At 38.2% G+C, this 22743-nt stretch overlaps 1 protein-coding gene across 9 annotated transcripts in view; it reads right to left on the reverse strand.

Moving 5' to 3' along the window:
• Positions 1–22743, reverse strand: part of zmp:0000001200 (dedicator of cytokinesis protein 9) — a 110173-nt gene that overhangs the window by 1436 nt on the left and 85994 nt on the right. For 4 of the 9 annotated variants that reach the window (XM_036567236.1, XM_036567257.1, XM_036567228.1 and 1 more), the window contains exons 30-52: positions 22609–22720; positions 21472–21650; positions 21209–21325; positions 21003–21114; positions 20215–20348; positions 15841–15955; positions 15573–15639; positions 15431–15478; positions 13073–13206; positions 10992–11107; positions 10646–10783; positions 9031–9213; positions 8762–8875; positions 8408–8623; positions 8240–8297; positions 7318–7424; positions 6462–6584; positions 5850–5963; positions 3220–3366; positions 2895–3105; positions 1860–2050; positions 1249–1349; positions 994–1132 (exon numbers count right to left, since the gene is read on the reverse strand). In XM_036567236.1, the coding sequence (XP_036423129.1) occupies positions 994–1132; positions 1249–1349; positions 1860–2050; positions 2895–3105; positions 3220–3366; positions 5850–5963; positions 6462–6584; positions 7318–7424; positions 8240–8297; positions 8408–8623; positions 8762–8875; positions 9031–9213; positions 10646–10783; positions 10992–11107; positions 13073–13206; positions 15431–15478; positions 15573–15639; positions 15841–15955; positions 20215–20348; positions 21003–21114; positions 21209–21325; positions 21472–21650; positions 22609–22720 (2976 nt within the window). Of the gene's footprint in view, positions 1–993; positions 1133–1248; positions 1350–1859; positions 2051–2894; positions 3106–3219; positions 3367–5067; positions 5074–5849; positions 5964–6461; positions 6585–7317; positions 7425–8239; positions 8298–8407; positions 8624–8761; positions 8876–9030; positions 9214–10645; positions 10784–10991; positions 11108–13072; positions 13207–15430; positions 15479–15572; positions 15640–15840; positions 15956–20214; positions 20349–21002; positions 21115–21208; positions 21326–21471; positions 21651–22190; positions 22230–22608; positions 22721–22743 lie in introns of all 9 variants that reach the window. The other 5 variants (XM_036567245.1, XM_036567213.1, XM_036567221.1 and 2 more) reach the window with 3 other exon arrangements.

The following is a 22743-nucleotide window of genomic DNA, read 5'->3' on the forward strand; positions in this document are numbered from 1 at the left end:
GCTTCCCATCCCATTGCCTTAATAAAGGAGCCAATCCTGTCAGCGTTGTCCATTTTAGTCCACTCTTCTATGAACTAGGTGCACATTTCAGCCAGAGTTTGTGTGACTTTTTCAGCATTTCACCTTCTGTTCTATATTGAGAACTGGGATTGAGGCCTGATGATTTTGCTGGTCAGTCAAAGTGTTCCAGTATTTATTATGTCTGTTTACTAATCACATACAAACACCCTACAGTTGTCTTCCTGGAAAGGGGGGGTGTCATTGTTATGTTATGCTCCAACATGAAGCATAAGGTTAGTGGAAGAGTGGACTAAAATGGACCGCAAATAGCTTAAGAGACTGGTGTAATCCTTACCTGACCTGATTGACACTAATTAAGGCATTTGGATGCTTAACCAACTATTAGGAAAGAAATGATGCACACATTTTTTTTTGTTTCAGGAGCTTAAATGTGGCACCATGCTTAAGTCTTAGACATTCATAAAAATTATTTAAACCTATTTATTTCGGTATTGTGTTTTCGCTAGTTAAAACATGACATAAAATTAGAATAAATACAAATAAACATAAATATAGTACAAAGTAACAAGAATGCATTGTTTTCAAAAAAGTTATTGATGATACACTTATACAGATCAGAGTTTGGTTCCTAACTTCGCTTTGCACTCCAGCCACAGTATGGATTTGTTCAACTCCATTAGCTGATTTAATTACATGAAGGAATAGTTAGCCAAACTAGATATTGGATGGTGTCCGTAAATACAGGACTTGCTTGAAGTTCGGTTCGGAAATGTTTATGCTAAAACACTCACATACATAAAATTGTTATTGTTATTCATTTTTGAACAAACAAATGCTTTCTGTCCAAACAAATGGCTATCATTTTCTCAGATGGCCTAGGTTTTTTGCACAGTACTGTATGTAGAATTATGGAAAGTGAAACAACTAAACACAGCATGTGTGCCTGTGTATTTAGTTATCTTATTAACTTACTGGCTCATGCATAATGGCAGAGAGTTCCCTGGTGAGGTCTCTGTAGTTGGCCTTCATTTCATCATGATACTCCTGCTGGTCCTCTTTGATCAGTCTCTCATTAATGCCCAGGCCATGGCCGCATGCCTCCACAAACTGCCTGCACAAAGCACAACACAACACAGAAACGTAACATCATCTAGAAGACAGTTTGCTCTCTGGAATCTTTCACTGTAGAATCTCAACCTAAGTGTAGCTGAGAGTATAAACACTTACCTGAAGACCTCTTTGAGCTGTTTGACTTTGTTGTCTGGGTATCTCTTGGATGTGGTATCATCAAGGAAAGCTCTGGCGTAGGACAATGGGCCAGCATTTACCTAAAGTAAGAACAGCATGATGAGCACAATCAAATAGCAGTGGCAGAATGTAGGTCTGCACCTATCAAGATGTACATTTATATCTAGGCTGCTGGTAATTTAAAGTGGGGGTGCATTTTTTATACTGAGTCAAAAGCTTGAGGATACCTAGTCATTCAAGCTGTTTTTAATAAATGAGTAACAAATTTGTTTTCTTTGTCAGTATGTAATACTATATTAAACAGAAAGCTGTTTCAACTGACAAAAGAAACAGTCATACTGCACATATTTTATACACATTTTGATGTATTTAAGGTGTTTTAAATATGTCCTTTTAACAATACTTTAGAAAAACAATCATTGTAAAATGTACTTTTCATAATAAATAAAGACACTTTGATGAACATGAAGCTGAAATTTGTAATATTTTATTTTCATGGTTGTTTTTCCAATTATGTGGAACATTTCATGAGAAGACAACGTGTTCTCAAACTTTCGATGGGTAGTTTATGTATGTGGGTGCACGTGTACCTGAACACTGATGCTGCCCTGCAGTTTGAGTTGGAGTTTGATCATGTCCACTTCACTGCTGGCACAGAGCTGCCGTAGTTCAGCTACTTTCTTGCTCATCTCATCAATGGCCACCTCGATGGGGTTCAGGTCTGTGTGGTGCTGGTACATCACTGCTATACGCTTCTTTACATATGGGAAAAAGTGTGTGGCTGAAGGAAGGAAAACAAACTCAGTCACCGAATGTGAGAAATACAAAGTAAATGAATGCTAAAAAGAGAAAAACAGCATGTGGCAATAAGAAGCACAAAGAAGGTTTGAAAAATATATGTTTGGATGTACTGTAGTCTACAGCAGACACAGCTAGAATAAACTAATATGACAAACCAATTATAACATCGATTACAAAATCAAATACACTGTAATAAACTTACAGCATAAACTCAGGGCAGTACTTCTAATAGAAAACAGCTTTTCAGATAGGGCCCACTCCTGCTTCTCCCAAAGCTGTGGGCTAGATCAACACCATCAGCCTCTATAGATAAGAACTGGACTTTGGGGTCTGGTGGATCATATAACTATAAAACATGACTGATGAAGAGTCACAGGCAGCCTTGATATTTGGCTGACACACTAAAATCTAATCTTTTTTTATGGAGATTACACATGGAGCATTATTACTACAGACTCGTTAATGAGTTTCTGCTTTTTCAGAATTTCCAATGGTTACTTACAAATAATCTACTCAACCTTTTAAAGGCTTAAACATACTTTACAGCAGCTGTTTCCAGGGGTCCTAATATAGATTAACATGTAAATTCAGGAATCAGTACCAGGCTCAGTAAAAACTTCTGTTTTTTTCTGCTCTGCATGAGACAATGGACTATACAAGCTTATGATTCTATTAAAGGAATATTTCAGCATTTTCCTTCAGCTCATGCCTGTGACTGAATCACAGCTGTGAAGCTGTAATGTTATTAACAATAACACACTCCCTCTTGTATTATATTGCTGAATAATGTGCTAGAACACAGTTTCAAATTAAGGGCTACATACTGGTGAGTATAGTCCTGCGTTTGCACTGCTCCTCAATGCCACCCTGCTTTTTGCCAGACACTGTGAAGGGTGTCTCAAAGACGAAACGGTAGATGTTGTGGCTTCTTTCAAACTCTGTTTTCCTCTCCACCAGCTCCTTCTCCTCCAAGAAGGGAGTGACATGAGTTACCTGGATATACGCATACTTTGAGTCCAGGTCTTTAGGGTTGATCTGCTCCAGAGAGAACACATGGATAAGAAAACACACACAACACAAACAAACATGCATCTACAGCAGAGAATATTTGTCACAATGTTCTCCATTTTGGCAGAAACAGCCGCTTACCCTGCCAGAATCCTGGATCATTTTGACATTCTCAGCCCCAAACTTTTCTGAGTAGAGTTTGAGAAGTCTTTGGGAGATCTCAGACAGAGGAGTGAATTTGGGCTCTTTGTAGATGTACTCTTTACCATCCTCATCCTCAAAGAATCCCTGAGAACAACAACAAAACCAAAATGAAATGAAAATATCCATCAAGAACTTATATTCAGTAATCTTCACACAGCTTCACACATAACCATGTATTACATCTACTGTATTGAGTTCATTTGCATATGAAACAGCATGAAACACACTGACAAACTACAGCTACATATCCATTTCCAAGTCACATTACATCATGTTCATGAAATGGATTAATCTGGATGTTATGCATTACACCTAGACAACATTAAAACAACTGCAGTCACAACTACCACAACCACAAAGCAGTAGATGTCTGAAGATCTATATGATGTTCGCCTCTCATCTGATATATTACCTTAACAACCCCAGTCACACAGTCAGTAAACTGGTATTGCTACAGAGACAAGTAGTCACACCACATTCCTACAAAAGGAACTATTACAGTATACACTCAGCATTCACTTTATTAGAAACCTTCATCTTGTACTTCCAAGAGTGGAGCTTGTTTTCCTCTCCCTTATGTGATAGCGACAGTTTTGGTGGTCTACCAGGTCTTGAACGGTTGTTAGGAGTCCCATTTTCTCTATATTCTTTAATAATTTTTAACTTAAGTTTTAGAAAGTTCTGTTTTTATCTTTTATGGTAACTGACTTTTGCATAGTTCTGTAGGTGCACAGTTACAGACAGAAGTCAATATGTTACTATACACAATGTGTCAGCTACTCCCTACCCCATTCATCATTTGTCAGTTTCTGACCACAAGGATTGTTGTTGACCAGGGCATGTATTCACAAAGCTTCCCAGGATTCTAGGACTAGGTCAGACTCCTATTTATTTAAGACTTTACTGACAAGAACAGATCTTAGATCAGCACTCCTACTCTGAGAACCTTAATGAATACGAGCCCAGATATTATTCAGACGTTTCTCAGCAGGCAATGGTCCTGATGTGACAGTGTGTGTGGTGCAGGTATGAGTGTATTGGGCACAGTGGTATGGCTGAGGTTTTTATACACGTCAGTGTCACTAGTCTGAGAGTGGTACACTACTCAAAACATTCTGCCAAAAGCAGTTCTGTGGTCAAGAACTGGCCATCAATGAAGGGCTAGAGATGGCCAACACAAAAGCGCCAACTGTCAACAAACAGGCTACAGTGACTAATTGTAATTTAGCAAGGTAGACGGTCATGTTAGGTGTTGTTTCTGATAAAGTGCAGGTGGGCTTATGCCAGTACTATTATCATCTAAATAGATATGATTATTATAGCTACAAATGATTAGAAAAGGGGAACCCATATTTCAATATGGAGAGGCTACAATTACAGGCACAGTTGAACTACACACAAAGTTGATCTGGTTAAGGTGTGTGCTTATGCAGGTGAGTACACATAAAACAGATGGGACAGTGTTATGAGTTTACCATGCAGAAACACTAGTGAGAAGATGAGGCTAAAATGCTATGAGCCAAAGAACACATCCAATTTTTTCCCAAAGTCTTCTTACAATGAGAGTATTACAATGAGCAGAACTTAAGCATGCTAAATTTATAGGAATCATTAGTAGATTCAAATGGAGTCTGTAAAACTCAATCACCATCGCACAGATTCCTATGAGGTTTGATTCTGGAATTCAACAATTTGTTTTCCTCTCAAAGCAAGAAAACTGTACGATCAGTTAGAAAATGGCAGAACACTGCAAACTCAAACCAGCCAACCTGTAACAGGACTTACCGCAGCCTTTACAAAAGACACAAATGGAGAGATTAAATCATTAATGAACAGATAATGGCAGAGTCAATAGGGTGTGCTCATGCTGGATTAAGACAGAAACTTGAAAATAGCTTTGTTCATTGCGTAAGATCAAGGGGCCTGTTTATACTTTGCATCAACACTTGTTTTTGGTGATCGGATCATGTTTGGATTTCACTTGATCGCATAAAAAGCCTGGTGTAAACACACTCAGGATGCATTGTGTATAAATTACGATCAGGTCACTCAAACCACATTTGTAGGTGGTCAGAGACGGATCTTGACCACATTTAACAATGCATTTTTGCCATCCGTATAAAATTACGTGAGCAGAAATGCGTCTACTGAGTGTGGACTAGCAGGTGAGATTATAAACACCAAAATGAAAGATGGAGGATACATGAGGCTGAAATTATCCCCAAACCAAGCGCCTTTTTGCACAATGGGCGAATAAAAGTGTTCAAGCAAAGCTTGTCAACTCGTAACGGGGGAAAAAAGTAAACAAAAGAAAAACAGAAATGACGTGCACTGATGTGTTTTTACTCAGGAAAATTACAATCGGATCTGATCGCACTGGGACCCATTTTAGTGAAAAGTGTAAATGGAATTCAGCCAAAGTTTATCCGGATATGATTCGAACACAAAAAACATGTTAACGGTGTAAACGGACTCAAGATGTTACCACTCATTTGATAATATGTGAGCATTATATATCATGTAAGAAAAAAAATAATGAGTTTTCTTCTCATACAAGACTTTCTTACCTGTCCAAAGAAGGCCACTCTGAAATAGGTTCCCAGTAGCCTCTTGCCTGTGTGCATCACCTCTGTGACTTTACTGTAGGCACGATGGAGTGTCTCATACAAGTGAGCCAGTTTCTGCCAAAAGTGAAAGAGGTAAATACAATGTATCATGATGCTCATTGCTTAAAGTAAAGAAGACCTAGCAAATAAGATTTTAATTAAAGCTCTTTAAACGATTTGTTCTTTTTTCCACCTAGTTTAATTACCTAGTGCAACTGTCTCTCATTTTCTGCCTGTGTGGCACAAAAGCAGCATAGAACTGACAGTGTAAAGCATGCACACAACTCTGAGTCTCAAAGCTGAATATCCCAATGCACTCAAACAGCATTCACTACTATTACATTATTATTATTACTATGATTATTATTAGTTTTGCCCATTACATGACTATGCTCCATGCCAAATTCCTGGCTAAATACAGTCTCTGCCAAATCTATATTTAAATAATAATAGTCTTTATGGATATAATTACAACTCCTTTTGATTTGGTCGATTAGGATAGACTGCTAAGGGCTTGGTTCAGCAATTGTCTTTTTTTTTAGCTACTAAGCTGGCAGTTGGTTATGCCTGTACCTCAAAGTCTCTGCGTTTCTCGTAGATGGGTATGATGAGCTTGTAGATGTCAGAGATGAGCTCATATCGCTCTGCTTTCCAGAGTCCATCAGCACACTCTTCTAACAACTCCATCAGCACATCCTAAAAACACACACACACAACAGGACCAGAGGAGTTAATTTTTTAAAGTTTTGCTATAAAATGTGTTTGTCTAAAGACAATCTTACATAGGCTTCTGTAGGACATAGAATGAGATGAAAACTGTAAGAAACTGCTTTTACTCTAATTTAAGAGCAATGCAACAATGCAAAAATTATGTAAAAAAAAAAATGTGTGTATGGGTGTATGTATATATATATATATATATATATATATATATATATATATATATATATATATATATATATATATATAGCAAGCACACACACACACACACACACACACATACATACACACATATACATATATATATATATATATATATATGTATATATATATATACACACACACATATACACACACATTTTTAATATAACATTAGTATAAGGTCAAAGAAACAGTAGGCACTCATGCTGTGGTAATTACCCAGTACCAGACACATTAAATGTGCTGTGCTGTGATTGAGTATCAGCCTTTCAGGTGATAAGTCTGACAAGCAGGCACAGGTACAGGAGTGTTGTGTTATCTCTCAGGTGCTTTTATACTGCACTCTTATCAATATGACTAATGTGCACAAGCTTAACCACAAGCTGTTGAACACTGTTTCTAATGTGAGAGTGATAGTTCCACTATACTTCAATAACTGAATGGTTACTGAGAGATATAGCTGGCACTGAAGTGATTAACTGTAGCTGTATGACTGACAGGTCCTGACCTCATTGAAGTGTACGTCTTGCATGCCTACATCCTCCATCATTGATGCCTCCTCCTCAATGTTGGGTGTCACCACTCGGAACGCAGAGCAACCCTGTTTAAACATCCCTACAGAAATCAAAACAAACAAAATTCCATTACAAGATTATTATTAATACACCTTTAATAGACATACTCAACAGTGCTTTGTCAGTATTATAAGTGTTATCAAGAGAGCAGTAAAAAAAAAAAAAAAATTACAGAATTTCTTCTTATCTTTATGGAGTTGAGCACTCATACCAAGTTTGGTGTCCATAGCTTGCTTCTTCAGTTTTGCACTGCAGCTCTGAGGCTAATGTAGCTCATAATTAAGTAAATGAAGTTTGCACCCCACCAGTTGGCATCGTGCAAACTGCTTGATTCATCTCACAGCCTTGTCTCAAACCGTAGTGTTTTGAGGAATCTCAACATGACAAGCTTATGTGGTTTCTGACATGATAAGACATACTGTTATCTATAGAAAAGGATCAAAGTACAGACAAAACTTGGACTTGGCAGACATTGCTGCTACTATTATATTTAGCTGAGTAGCATACTTTTATCCATATTTATTGATAACAGTATGTCATATACTGTCAGAAACCATAATACAGAAGTTAATTCAGATCACTTAACTTGACATGGTCGAGTCAAATAATGATTTAAGCATTTGGTTTTAACCAAGCAAATTAGCCTCTTAGCTCCAGTGCAAAAATAAAGAAGCAAATTTTGGCCACAAACATGTCTTGGTTGATTGGCATCTTAAGGGGACATTTTGTACATTTAATTTTCCACCTATTACTTTAAAACAGAAAACACTTCTATTACTAAAAAAGCACTGCTGTAGATCCCTAGCAGCATCCAGTGGTCAATGGTGCTAGTATTCCTGTGTGTATGGAGCTCACCTTTTCTTCGCAGGTACTCAGCTACCAGTGCTGCTACATGCACGTAACACATAGCAGCCTGCAGAGATAGACAAATAAAAGAAAAACAACATTACATCCTTGTGTATATGTTTGGACAGGCACACACGCATTAATGTGGATTTGAATTAGTGAGAATGTGTTTAATACTTCAGATAGGTCTCCATTCTTGACGTGGATGCGGGCCATGCTGTCCAGCCAGGTCTTGCGTAGTTCAGGAGTGCTGGCATAGGACTTGGCCAGGCTGTACTGCAAATCCACGAGCATCTCTGGATCTCGCTCGTGCTCCTTCATCTGAGCCGTTGCCATCAGGACTGTCCGGATCCGCTTGGTCAGGTCCTTCACATCGGATGGGAACGCTGTGTTCTACAGAAACCATGAGGGATAAAAATGTGTTTTTTTCCCACCACATTTTTCCAACACTTTCAGCTGGCCATTTTCCCGTGCAGTGACACCTATGTAAAGTACAGTGTGTGCTGTGGTTATTTGTTGGAGTTCACTAACTTTGATGGTCTTGTCACTATTGGCACAATTGTTGATGATGGACAGAGACTGCTGAAATCTTGTCCCACCAATTCCAATGACATCGGCAATCAGTTGACTGACTGCAATCACCACCTGAGGAGAGAAAAACAAATCATCACTTATAAGACCCAGACATACTGAGGATGCTCAGTCAAGTACAAATAATAGGTCTGTACTTTGTATCTAACAGCAAACAAAGTTTTCAGTGGAAGTCAACAGGCTGCTCAGAAAGAGTGCTGCTGTGTGACCTGTAGGTGTGTGCGGACGAAGGACTTCCTGCCCGTGTAGTCGAAGTTGCTCTTCATGAGGAAGTAGAGAAGGTGAGCTGCATCACTGCGGATAGAGCTGAGTTTGGAGTTACAGCACTTCAGGATCTCATAACAGAAGGATGCGCACATGTCTGCACGGCCCTCGAAAAATGTGCATGGGAACTGTACACAAAAATAAAGCAGAAAAAAGACTGTGTAATATTGCATGTGATTCATAAACAAACCAATAGTAATTAATTGGACATTCAGACTACAGAGCTGCATGGGAATGGGGATGGGGATGGCAGTAACTTGTAAGCTGTGGGTAGGGGGACCAGTGAAATCTCTGTTCGTGTGAAATAGGGTATTGATGAGATCATACTCATACATTAACACTACAAAAGCCAGAATTACATAACTACTAGAATGGCCATAGAGGTCATTTTGACCATTTGGATTTTACATGCTAATTCACACCACACCAAAGAATAATTTTAATTTTAAAATATTTTTGTATTGTTGAGTGTGTCATAGGAAATGTCTGAATATCAAACTTAAATTCTCAGTTTTGATAATCATTTATTAATTAATCTATAAGAGCCAGCGCTGATATATGACAACAGAGGATATATAAAGAAAAATATTATATCTTTCTGTAAGAAAAACATTCAATGAATCACTGTCACTTGTGAAAAAAGAACAATGAAACATTAATGTTCCTGTTGCATGGTGGCAGCTTTTTATGTTGCTAAGTAAAGAAAATCTTGCTGTTTACTGATAAAGGCCAAAAAGGTCAAACTGACCGTCACAGGACATGGGACGAAATGTTCATATAAACTGTTTAAAATGAGCTTTTATTGTATTCATTAAACTGACAAATATAGTTTTTGATAAATTGTTTAGTATAATTGAACATTCTCTCATATGATAAAAATAAAAGTCATTAATAACTGATCATTCTGTCGCAAACAGCCCACTGTGTGGGCTGATGTGTGGCTACAGGCAAAACTATGCAATAACGTGAACACAAGGTACATCTGGCACTGCGGCTGTTGCATTCTCTTCTTCAGTTAGGATTGGATCCAATTTCAACACCTCGCTCTTTTCATAGTTGCTGTCCAAGTGTTTCCGTCTAATCGTTGTCCAGATTCACTGCCCCATTCACCATTCTTTTTTTATCAACCACAGCTTTATAGAGTTTGTATGCCATAGCCTATACTGTCTGATCAATTCCATTGTATTCCTACTGTTTTAGTCTATTCTGGATCGTTCTATGCCAATTCTTTCCACAGTGTTGGCTAATGTGGGGATGGGGAGGACACAATAAAGAGACATTGTTGAAGTACCCATGTATGTATAGATGTGGTGGTTTTCCCTGCATGTGTTGTGCAAAAGGGGGTTTTACCAGGTCTTTTCAAATCTGGATTAGACAATACCCATATACCAGCATAGCCAGCAGTCATTTCTGCAAATGGCGATACACCAATAGCCAAATTCTGAATTACTGCTCATTAGCTTTGGCTACTGATGTACAGCCACTTGCAGAAAACCTGACATTAGATATCAGCCCCAAGGATGGAATAATCTGAGTGGTCAACAATGACATGACACTTACTTTATAGATAAAGGTGCGCAGGAAAGTGAAGACTTGCTTGAGTGCTGTCTCTGACTGGTTGATATGCAGAAAGCACAGGTGGACTGCAAACACTTTCTTCATTAGTGGGTTGTGGCCATGATCTAAGCTCAGCTGGGTCTGAGGGAGTGGAGGACAGAGCGTGAGAGAGAATAGGATAAAAGCATGTAAAATGTGAAATGAAGGTTGATAACTATATTTGGAGTTTAGAATGAACTGTACTCTCACAACTAATCTGTTGAGTAATAACTTGTTGCTAGAAAATGATTCACATGCTAAATATTTATAAGAATAAATACAGAAACTACTTTGTGGTGCCATGTCATACCTTAAACCCCATGATGAAGATGCTTAGTGTGTCCAGCACTGTCAAACACACCTCAGTAGCAATGTTCGCCTCCAGCAGCGACTGGTTCAACACATCGGCATCTGAATGGCTGTATGCTACACAGACAAACACAGAGACAAAGAAAGCTCTAAATAATACCACTCTGCCAAAACATCTGTTAAATTAATTCCAAATGAAACTGTTCTCTACCTACATGAACACAGGCAGGTGTCTGTACTCAATCAAATTAAATTAACACAGCTTACAATTAAAGATACATTTGAGCAGATTCAGTACACACTGAAATGTAAGCATACTTTTGGAATTACATTTCCTATATACAGAGGCATGCAAAAGTTTGGGCAACCCAGTCCAAAATTTTTGTTACTATGAGTAGCTAAGTGAGAAAAGATGATCTAATTTCCAAAAGGTGTAAAGATCACACATTTCTTTAATATTTTAAGCAAGATTACTTTGCGGTAGGCCATGGTGGATTCTGAAGTTTAGGATCATTATACTGTTGTAGAAACCATCTCCTTTTTATCTTCAACTTTACAGATGGTATGATGTTTGCTTCCAGAATTTGCTGGTATTTCATTGAATCCATTCCCTTTACCAGTGAAATGTTCCTTGTGCCACTGGCTGTAACACAATTCTAAAGCACAATCGATCCACTCCCATGCTTTACTGTTGAAAAGGTGTTCTTTTCTTTAAATTTTGCACCCTTTTTCTCCAAACATACCTTTGCTCGCTACGGCAAAAAGTTCTATTTTAAATTCACAGGTCTTCTGCAGTCAAACAGGGTTTTGATTTGCCTTTATAGCAATCCTATGAGCAGCTCCAGACCTCAACTTGACCTCCATCATTCTTGTGCTGCTTAGAGGAGCCCACGTCTGCTGATTGTGGGGACAAATTTTGCGAAGTCAGAGTATTTATAAAGCTCTCAAATTTGCATCACCTGGCCTTTTCTAACAAGGACTGTGAACAAGCCAAAGCCCTAACAAGTTAATTAAGGTCTAAAACTTTGGCAAAAGTTATGCGACAGCTCGAATCTCTTGGGCTGCCCAACATTTGCATGGTGCTGCTTTCTTTTTTTTTGCTCTAACGTTGTACAAAACAAAAATAATACAGTATTTTAATTAAAGTGTTGAAAAGACTGTTTAATCTTTATGGCTTTTGGAGATCAGTTAATCTTCTACTCACTTTGTTCAACTATTCACAGTTACAGAAATTTTGACTTTGGGTGTTCATACTTTCACGTCACTGTACAGCTATTATAATGCATTTACGGAAAAAAATGAGAGATGGTGGGAAAAGAATGAAAGAGGGTATGAATAGATGGATGTGGAAGGTGTGCAAAACAGGCTCGTTACAAACTAATGGCCATTCTAACAAAAACCTTTTAAGATACTCTTTCTTAACACACTATAACAGGGCATGGGCACCTGTAGTGTCAATATGGCCCTTAAGAAAGTTTTATGATGTACACTCTTAACAATAAAGGTGCCAAAAGGCTTCTTTGGAGCAATGCTCTAGAAAATCACTTTTGTTTCTCTAGAGAAACTTTCAACTTAATGTTTTTTTTAGGGAACCAAAAGTGCTTCTTCTGTCATTATTCCAAATAAGGCTTTTTGGTACCACTTTTTTTTTTTTTAAGAATGTACTAGGAATAACCGATGTGTTGATGATAGTATTATGAAGAGAGGAATCATGGGGAGTGTTACTAAAATATCGGCTAGCTTCAAGCTGCCTGTTATACTGAGTAATTCTTACCATGGTCTACAGAAATTCCAAGAACACTGGCAATCTTTCTGACACTGAAAACAGAGAGACTTGCTTTATTATGTGGGATAAGGGACACCCCTGCCTCACCGTAGAAGCACAAAAGCTTCCACTGGCTTCAAAACGTCCTTTAATAGCAAGAGGAGCTGTGGAGTGGGCTGTGAGGTTGTCTCAAATGAGGAGAGATCCCAGTGATGCTGATGAATGTCATGTTGATGATAAGGGTGATGATGGTAAGCCGACGAAGAATCTAATGCATGTATGGAAAAATGAATTCAGTGTTATGGTTTGGAACTCACTGTGGTTGAAAGTGTAAGAGTTATCCAGGCTGCTGAGCTGCTGTAAGCGAGCGTGCATCATTCCGGCTCTACTGCGGGACACAGGCAGAGTCTGAGACTTGCGCTCATGTGTTACAGGGCCCGCCTCCTGGTTCCTACAGAGGAAACGGTCAGAACGGCACAGCCAGAATTAGTGTAGCTCAGACAGAGAGAAGGACACACAGGGAGAAAGGAGCTACAAAATTAAGGGCTGTGGAGAAAGAACTGTTTTACTCTTTATTTTCTTCTATTCCCCCGACCTTACTTAAGAGGTAGAGCAAAGAATATAGCTGAAATTGTCAATACATATGCTGTAGATTTTTTGCCATTTGATTCATTTGAATGATTAATGAACAAAGAACACTTACATGTTATGTAAGCTTTGTCAAGACAAGCTTTTTGAGCTGTTTCTAAATTTTCTCTGGGATATTAATGTGGTTTAAACTGAATGTAAAAAATTAAGTAAGATGCAACTTTTTGCTGTCCGAGGATGAAATAAAACATCTCATCATTAAAGACAATGAGATGATTGCTTTGTAGATAAAGATGCTAATGATTATTTTTTGTCCATTTGGTTAATTTAAATGTTTCATGTACTCCTAGGAATAAAAAATACTTTATTACATGTCAGAACTTTTAACTGTCTAGTTAACCACTCTACCTTTTAAACTGTTTCTAACATTTCGTCTGACCTACAACATGTCTTATTGTTCTGTAAAAACAACGACAGGGTGTAACAATTTCAACAGAGCATCAGAGCAGTGTAACAAACTTAAAACCACAGTGCCTATAAGCCCTTAGGCTCTTCTGAGAATCTATAATTTGCCAGCTTTTGTGGAAACCAAGAATGCTGAAGAAAGTTATAGTTAATGTTACTAATAGTTAATGTCTGATTCAGTGCAGACTTTAATAAACACATGCACATACTTTAATTGTGCTTTTGTGACATGATGTTTAAATTCTGAGGTGTTGAAAAGAGACATGCTATATAAGGTTTTATATGAGGTAGTTCAGTGTTTTTATATTGTTCATAATGCAGCTGCAGTGTTTTATATTATCAACAGACATGCTACTTTGTGATCTTTCGTTTTGAAAAGAAATGTATTTTTTAGCCAATCCAATCAGTGTAGTACATAATCAGAGCTCTGTAGAAAAAATACATTTACCACATAAAATACTGAAAATCTAACTGTTTCTTGACACCAGAAATCATATCAAACCTGAAAATAGGGGTACTGTTGCATCCCTAAAAACAACCCAAGGCCATTGCCTACTTTTATGACAACACTTGTCAGCAGCAGATGTCACTATGACAGCGAAGCTCTAGAGAAGTTGCTTAAGCATGCAGTTATCTAGCAAGCACCAAGACCACAGCATACAGCATCATCACAAGCTGCATCATGCACAAGATAAGAGAGACACAGAGAGAAACACACACATACAGCAGTTCTGCTCATGTGGGTCATGTCAGTCAGCAAGACGCAGACAGACAAAGCACATGCAGATGCAGAGCAGTTGGACAGGCATGTCCAGTCTTACCCCAGCAGAAGCAGGAGACGTGTGCATATGCATGTGTGTGAGTGAGTGAGTGCGTGTGTGTTTTATACTCGCAGCGTGTTCATAAATAAAAGAGACACATTTTGAATGGTTAAAGACAACCATCGGCCCAGTTCCAGAACCACCCAGCAGAACCAGAGTGAGGGAGTATTTAAGCAATTAAATCTGTACATATACAGGAGACCAGGGAGGGTTGTAACATGGGATTGTAACACCCTCAGCTTCAGCAATCAGAAACAAGCTTCACCAGTTTCTCCAATTTAATTTGATGTGTAAAAATTTAAGAAAAAATTTATAACATTTATAAATATATTATTTCATTGTAGGGCACGCTGTAACAACAGAACTCTTTGTATTTGACACAAACTTGTTTGTTTTGTGAGTAAACAGTAGATTTTAACTCTATTGCTATTTATAATAGACAAATATGGGCATCTTGTATAAAAGTTTGAAAGATCTAGCATAGACAACCACTGAGTTATAGAGGCTGAGACAAAGTGTTACAACCCACCCTAGTCTCTCTTGTGTGTGTGTTTCTGCACAACACTGGCTGTAAACATTTTACTTGTATTTGAGACAATTAATCTAAACAGAAATCTGAAAGTTTATAATATATCAATAAGTTAAAACAAAAGCCTGGTTTCACATTTAAAAATACCAAGTTGAATAGTAATTCATTATTAAATGTCAGTAGGATTGAATACAGTATCTGTGAGAAAGATTTACCATAGATCAACAACAGTTCATAAAAAAAAAAAAAACTCTGACAGACAAAGACATTACCTGGCAATGTATCTCTTCCCCATATACCTGAACTGGTGGAGACACAGTCTGCAAAAAGAGAAAAATGATTTCTGAATATGATCTGAAACACCATAACCACTCTAATGTGCTCTTTACTGTAGTATTCTGATACAGCACTTACTCTAACAGAGTGAAGAAGTCCATCAGATCTCCAGATGAAGCTTTATTCCAGTAGGTAAAGAGAGCATCTGAGGAACAGCAAGGCACTTTTAGATTCAGCCATTACTTTGGCATTTATTTTCATGTCAATCCAGCCATTACTAAAATGACTAGCTGTGGAAAGCTATTCATGCAAAGAGACTTCTTTAGCTCAATGCTGTGAACACATGAGTGTGAACACATACACTTGCTGATATGTGGAGGACTAGAGAGAAACAATGTGTGTGTACCTTCAGACATGCTCTTCAGCACATGTAGAAAACACATTAACAGACTCTTCACTTCTGACTGCTCTAGTTTATCACAGCGCAGGAGGGATCCACCAAGAGCTGCAGCCACATGGCACTGTCATATGGACAGAGAGAGAGAAAGACACAGACAGAAAGTCAGACATGCTTTTCCCCCTACACTCTCCACACATTTTTCTTACTTACCACAATGACAGAGAAAGCACACTAGATTAAATAAGCAGTCCTGATCATTTCTAGAAGCTGGAGTGCTGTCCCAAGTCACATTCTTCACACACTAAAACCAGCCTGGTTTGCATTTAGTATCCTCATCATATCACAGATACTTCAGTCAACCGAAGATACACCATATTTACTTTCTGTGCTATAGCCCGACCAATATTTTGGTATACTGAAGTTGTATAGACTCAACAAAAATTCCCACTGGTAAAGCATGGATAATTAAATGATGAATAATGAAATGGATCCCCTATTTGTGTTTTACAGCACTATTATGTTTGACTGCCATTTTTCTCTTAGTGCCTAAAAGATAATTCCAGAGTTATTCTGAAGGAAATACAATCTCCCACAACCCACTCATAAGCTGCACTCAAAATTGGTCCCTGTTATAGAAGTAGTGCATTATATTGTTTGCCAGCCATGTTGTTCAACAATTCTTAACTGTAAATCATCTGGTCAATCCATGGATATTCTCCAACCACACTTGAAATTCACATGTCAAGAAAAATGATTTTTGCACACTTCACATGTTAAAAACTCATTATCATATGAAAAAAAACTGAGTTCGCATGTGGAAAGATGTGCGATTACTTGTAAACACATAGTTTTTGCACACTTTACATGTGAAATATATGTGAGTTTTCTGTAAAGGCAGTTCATTATATAGTAAATGCTATGTAGTGAGAAGTGAAAAAGGTAATGAGTGAAGCAGTCAAAACACAGTGACAATTTTAACACCGTAGATCACTACAAGAGCTGAAAGTCCAGTGTGAGTCTCTTGTTACCAAGCAATGGACAGAGGAATTGCTGAGCCACTGGAAACTAAACTTACCATACTCTCACAATTCGCTGGCTAAACACCGTAAAAAAGAGCAGCACAGTTTAAAACAAAGACCCTAATGCATTTACTGCCAGCTGCTCATCATGAACGGTAACTGTTCTACGTTACTGCAATCAAGTAACTTAGCCTAGCTAAGTTTTGTACTGTTTTCATGGTCCATGTCCTTCACACTTTTCAAAACGTTCAGCCCTACAACTATCAATAAGAAGTCAACTTCAGCTTTTCTCAGCAACTGATGTTGGTGCAACTGGTGAATACTGCCAACTGATTCATGTGTTCTTCTCATTATTTACTAAACTAAATAGTTCACCACATTACTAATCAGGGAGTAGAAACACATTTAGGCCATTGCCAGTGACTTGTCTTTTAATGTAACAAAGCTCAGATGTGAAGAAGCTGTCAGGAAACTGTTCACTTTTGATCAACTGACTTTCAACGTCAGCCTCCAGCTCAGCAATACAAGCTGAAAAGGTAAATTCGGACACAAAACACCTTCATGATTAAAATAAAAACTTACAAAATCCATCAAAGTCTATCCTAACAATGTAAGTTATACACATAAAAAATGTTTCGATGAAAAGAAATGATGGAAAAAAAGAAAAATAAGAGGTAAGCAAAACTGCAAGGAATTCTAGAAAGCTCTGTTCCTAAGCTATGTTATTTATAACATAAGACTTTAAAATCTAAGAGCTTAAAAACTGTGAGAGTTATATATATTTTTTATTATACTAATTTATATGTGAAGCACTATTTATCTGAAACTAATGCAGTATAAATTTAAAATATAACTAGGAAATTAAATTAGATTGGTGATTAGAATTTTTAGCTCTTTAAAACTGGTATTGACCATGAAATATGTATATTGGTCAGGCCATATACAGTACAGCATTTACTTACACTATACACGTAATAAAAACACATTTTACTGAGGACACCTTATACAAACCAGAGCTGCTGGACCTTGAGAGCTGCAGGACTGACACTCTACAGCTCTGAAAGCACTCTGGGAGCAGCAGTAATAGCAGCAGTCAGTGCTAATATTTCTACCATAGCACAGGTTTGGCACAAAAACACACCAGCTTCCTTTGCCAGAAGAAAATATGAGCTGAAAGCACAGAAAGCTCAAAGACCGCCAGGGTGAACAGTATGAGGCTTTGACTTCACTTCAACAATTCTGTCTGTCTGTCAGCTAATATGAGCTCAGAAAGACAAGAAGTCAACTTTGTGTGCTTTAGACAAACCCATATAAAAACCACTTAAACTGTGTCACATAAGGTGACATTATTGTGACATTATTGGGGCTGTCAATATCGCTTATATTAACACTCTACCACTTACTTTGACGATGAATCTAAAGGTCAAACAATAAGAATGAACTGAACAATAACAAACCATGCATAGTCTCTCATAGATTCCAAAATCCCTTACCGGGTAAAGATGAAGTTTTTAAAAAGACTTCATAAACACACATAAAAAATGTGGCACAAAATCCATATTAATGGCTGTGTCCATCAGGCTCTGTTTCTTACTATAAGAAAGACTAGAAGGAAAATTTAAATATACAAATTGCCAACTAATTACTGTCCATTCATCAAGAAGGCAAATTTGATTGTTTCTTATAATTGCATGCTTAAGTTTAACCAAGTAATCATCACTGCCCTAAATGTTATTAATACGAACATCAGGTGAGGTATACTGTACGGCTTTGGGTGAAGAAAACATATCTATTATATTACATACACATGTTATATCTCTATTAACAGTGTGCTGTTTTGCTTGAAATATGTTGGCAGAAAATAATCAGAGAGATGAAAGACAACTTCAAACAAGTGCAGGCAGGGCTTGAACACAACAACTGCTCATCACACTCCTGGCAAAGGAGATAAGGGGACTGCAAAAGCACACACACACACACACACACACACACACACACACACACACACACAGTGTCACTTTGTCACTCTGGACCAAGGCACTCTGAGGCAGACAGGAGTGTGAGGTCAGGCAGTGTAGTACTTGTGCAGTGCTGTTGGGGGTGGTTGAATGGCTGAAAGAGGGGGCAGAGAGCAGGGAGAAATCCATGGTCTGACGCTTGGTCCGCGTGGACAGCACCTTGTCCTCACACTCCGGGACGACATGTAGCATGCTGGTGGAGTGACGGCGTGCAAAGTGCTCCCGCTGACAGCATTGAGAGCAAGAAGCAACCACACAACCACGGGTTAGCACACAACACACACACACACACACACACACATACACACACACACACACACACACACACACACACACACACACACACACACACACTCGTACACATACAGAGCACACATACCCAGATAAAAATTTTCACTTTCTGTCCTTATGTCTGTCTCTTGCCTCATATAGTCCTGATGACGCTTGCTGATGGAATCTCATACCTGCTTATCAGTAGTACATGGCAAAACTAACAAAACAGTGATGACCCAGCAAAATAAATATAACATTTGTGTTCCATCAACCCAAGAAAGGGACAGGCAAGTCCAAATGAGATACCGTCAACTGTCTCGGCAGGTTAGTCCTAGTGAGCTAACTGGGTAGCCATGCAAAATTTGCAATGCAAATTTTGAACATAAGGTACATACAATTTGTGAATAATTGCTCTGTAGGTTTTCAAACTTGGTGTAGGTTAAGCTGTAAAACTGGTGCAGGGTCTTTGTTTTTTGCTTTGCTGTTGTTAGCCTTACAGCCTTTAGCATGCCAACTAGCCAGTAGCAATGTAAAGTAATGATGTATTAGCAGTCACGTATAAGAGATGGCGTAGTTTACAACCTAAAGCCCATCAAATCAAATATTACGGTTTTGAAATATTAAAAAATTAAAGCCATTTACTGCTCTGGCTTATAAACAGCTTTGTCCACCATTTTATGTTTGAAAAGGGAAATTAATTATTTGAATGAATGATTTCTGGGCAAGTTGGGCTGCTGAAGTGAACATTTGTGTTCACTCTGCCTCCCCCACTCCAAGGGGTCATCACCTCACTTGAGCTAATAAAGTAATGTATTGGCCCCAAAGGTGGTGCCGGGGATTCCCAAAGGGGAAATGGCGTGTCCAAATAGACGAGGGCTTATTCAAAGCAGACTTGAAGCGGGCTTGAAAGTCTGCTTGCACACAGTTAAACATGTCAGTTTGCACAATTCTGGTCACTAAAAAGTGAAGACATCAGTGGCAAATCACACATTTTCAAACAAATGCATGATTGATCACTTACTCTACAAGGCAGCGTGTGATCACAGACAGAATGTATAACTGTACACTACCTTATCAAGGGGGTGGTGTTTGTCGTTGTGACGCTCTGATAGGCTGTTTCCTGAGTCAGTGCTGATGAGGGAGCCACGGGAATCAGCGTGCCGGACGGAGCTAACATTCGGAGTCGAGGTTGTGTGTGGAGAGGCTAGGCCATAAAACCATTTCAGTTATTCACTTTTAACTCACACATTCAAAAAATATCTACTGTGTATATATGACCCATTATTAATTAACCACAACCATACCTTTTATCTCTTATGTACAATACTGAGGAAAAACCACATATGGTCTTAAGTGTGTTAGTTTGCTTTATTTGCTTTAAAGGAATAGTTTTCACTTTTTCTAGTTTAATTTAATAATTGAGTTACCCTAAACCGAGTCAACCATCAAACACATGTTTGATGCCCGAAGTCTGCTTCTTTAGTTTTGCACTGAAGCTATGAGGCTACTAAAACTAAGTAATGTAAGTAGCACTATGAAAACTCCATGTCTACATCAACTGCCTCACATTGTGGCAAAGTGTTAAGTAATGTAATGGTTTCTGTCTAATACTGTATGACATACCATTATACTGTATAACAACGAACAAAAGTGTGGCACATGTATGCCGCTAACAACAGTAACAACAGCAGATGCTACAGTAGTTTTTCAGTCTTTTTCCAGTTTTATGCAAAATGCTGGTTGGCTGATACTACATTTAGGGTAACAGAAAACTGTTTTGTGTATATTTTTTGCCTGACTGTTCTTTAAAGTATTATAAATCAGTGGCTGTTGGGTAACTGCAGTTGTCCTCTCTTACCTGTTCCAGAGATGACCCCAAACACATCCTTGTGGAGGCTGCTCTCTACATGGCCCCCTAATTTAGGAGGTGTCATTAATGAACTGGTGAGGAGAGGTTCGTCCCGGCTATGCTGCAATACACATCAGATTATCATGAATAGAAGGAAAAATGGGCAATTTCCTTAGCTGTATTTACAGACTGTGGCCACCAGGTGTCAGTCTTACGCTGTGGGAGAGGCTGTTGGCAAATGGTGAGGTGTCTTTAATGTTGAGTCTGTGGACGTTCTCCTGAAGTATCCCAAAGAGTGGCAGGTAGAGAGTGGCCAGCCTCGCTTGCTGACTCTGAAATATACACAGATTCATGACTCAAACATAATATATACATCATGCACAGCTTGTAGTTCACAGTTTTAAACTCTCTAAAACATATGCGCGATAAACATTTAAGAATATGTATGACTGTCCTGTCTAAGTTAACTGACACTCACTTTTGAGGTGTAGCGATCATCGAAGGTATGTTTCATCATCAGGTTCTTCAGCACTTGGATGGCTATTTGGCGAATGTCTCTGAACTCCTGTAGAGCCCCACTCACCTCCCTCAACAACAAGCCCACTAGAAAGTGGTTCTTACAGAAGTCATCTGTTAAAGAGTAGTCCAACTGGAGATCTGAAAGAGAAGGACAGAGAATGGGGTACTAAGAGACTCATTGACTATGGAGAGAATATAAACTATACAGCAAAATGTAAAGCATGCATTTCTAACTACAACAGTTGAGTTTGCTAGTGAAGGGGTTTACATACTTATCATATTACAGATAAATAAAAAAGATCTGGGTCATTAAGAGGATTTCTCTGCTCTCCTTAGAAACAATTAGTGGTTTTAGAATAATTAACAAACATATGATAATGTAACAAATATTTATTCAAACTATTTCACTGTGATGCAACTCAAATCTCAAAAAAAAGACAAAAATAAACAGGTAAACAAAAATCATTAGGCTAACAACTCATTACTATACCATACACATTTAGCTCTAACACTAAATGTGGTATAGTGGGAATGGAAATGGAGTGAAAACAACAATTTGAGTGTCTTTTCATTAGAGATGACACCAATGTGATCGTTCCATGTTGATTTCATTAATACAATGTTGATCAGCTAGTGATTGGTTATTGATCAGTCAGGCAGGCAGAACGCCTCACCTACCTACAGAAGACTGAGACTCCATACTGGAGTAGTGAACTGCTGATCAGCAAAACACACAGAACAAAAGAGCACAACACACCAATACACACTAAGATTATCATGATCTACAATACACAAAAATTCATCTCAAATGAGAGATTCAGATTTTTAAGGTTAATACTACCCACTGCAGATACTACATACAGGGATTCTACAGTCATAAGCTACTATGACAACTAAAGAAAAACAATGAGTAAGGCATTTTAAGCAAATTAACTAGGGATGTTTTTTCTGTCTTGGGGTTTATGTCTAGTACGAGTTAATTTAAGATTTTTCCCCAGAGAATTATTCCTCAGGCAATTCTGAAATGAGGACATTATAAGTTGTGATAACATTTTTACACTATTAGCTGCATATAAGCATCAGCGTTTGTCCTAACCTTGGAATCTCATTATCCGCCCTTTCCCAAACGGCATGGGCAGATTTAGAGGGACGTAGTGCTCGTGGTTACACACCACCTTCAGAAACTCAAACTTAAATTCATACAGTGTCTGTGGAGAGAAGAATGGAACAG

Source organism: Colossoma macropomum, unplaced genomic scaffold, assembly GCF_904425465.1.
Source record: "Colossoma macropomum unplaced genomic scaffold, Colossoma_macropomum, whole genome shotgun sequence".
In the NCBI taxonomy this organism is placed as follows: Eukaryota; Metazoa; Chordata; class Actinopteri; order Characiformes; family Serrasalmidae; genus Colossoma; species Colossoma macropomum.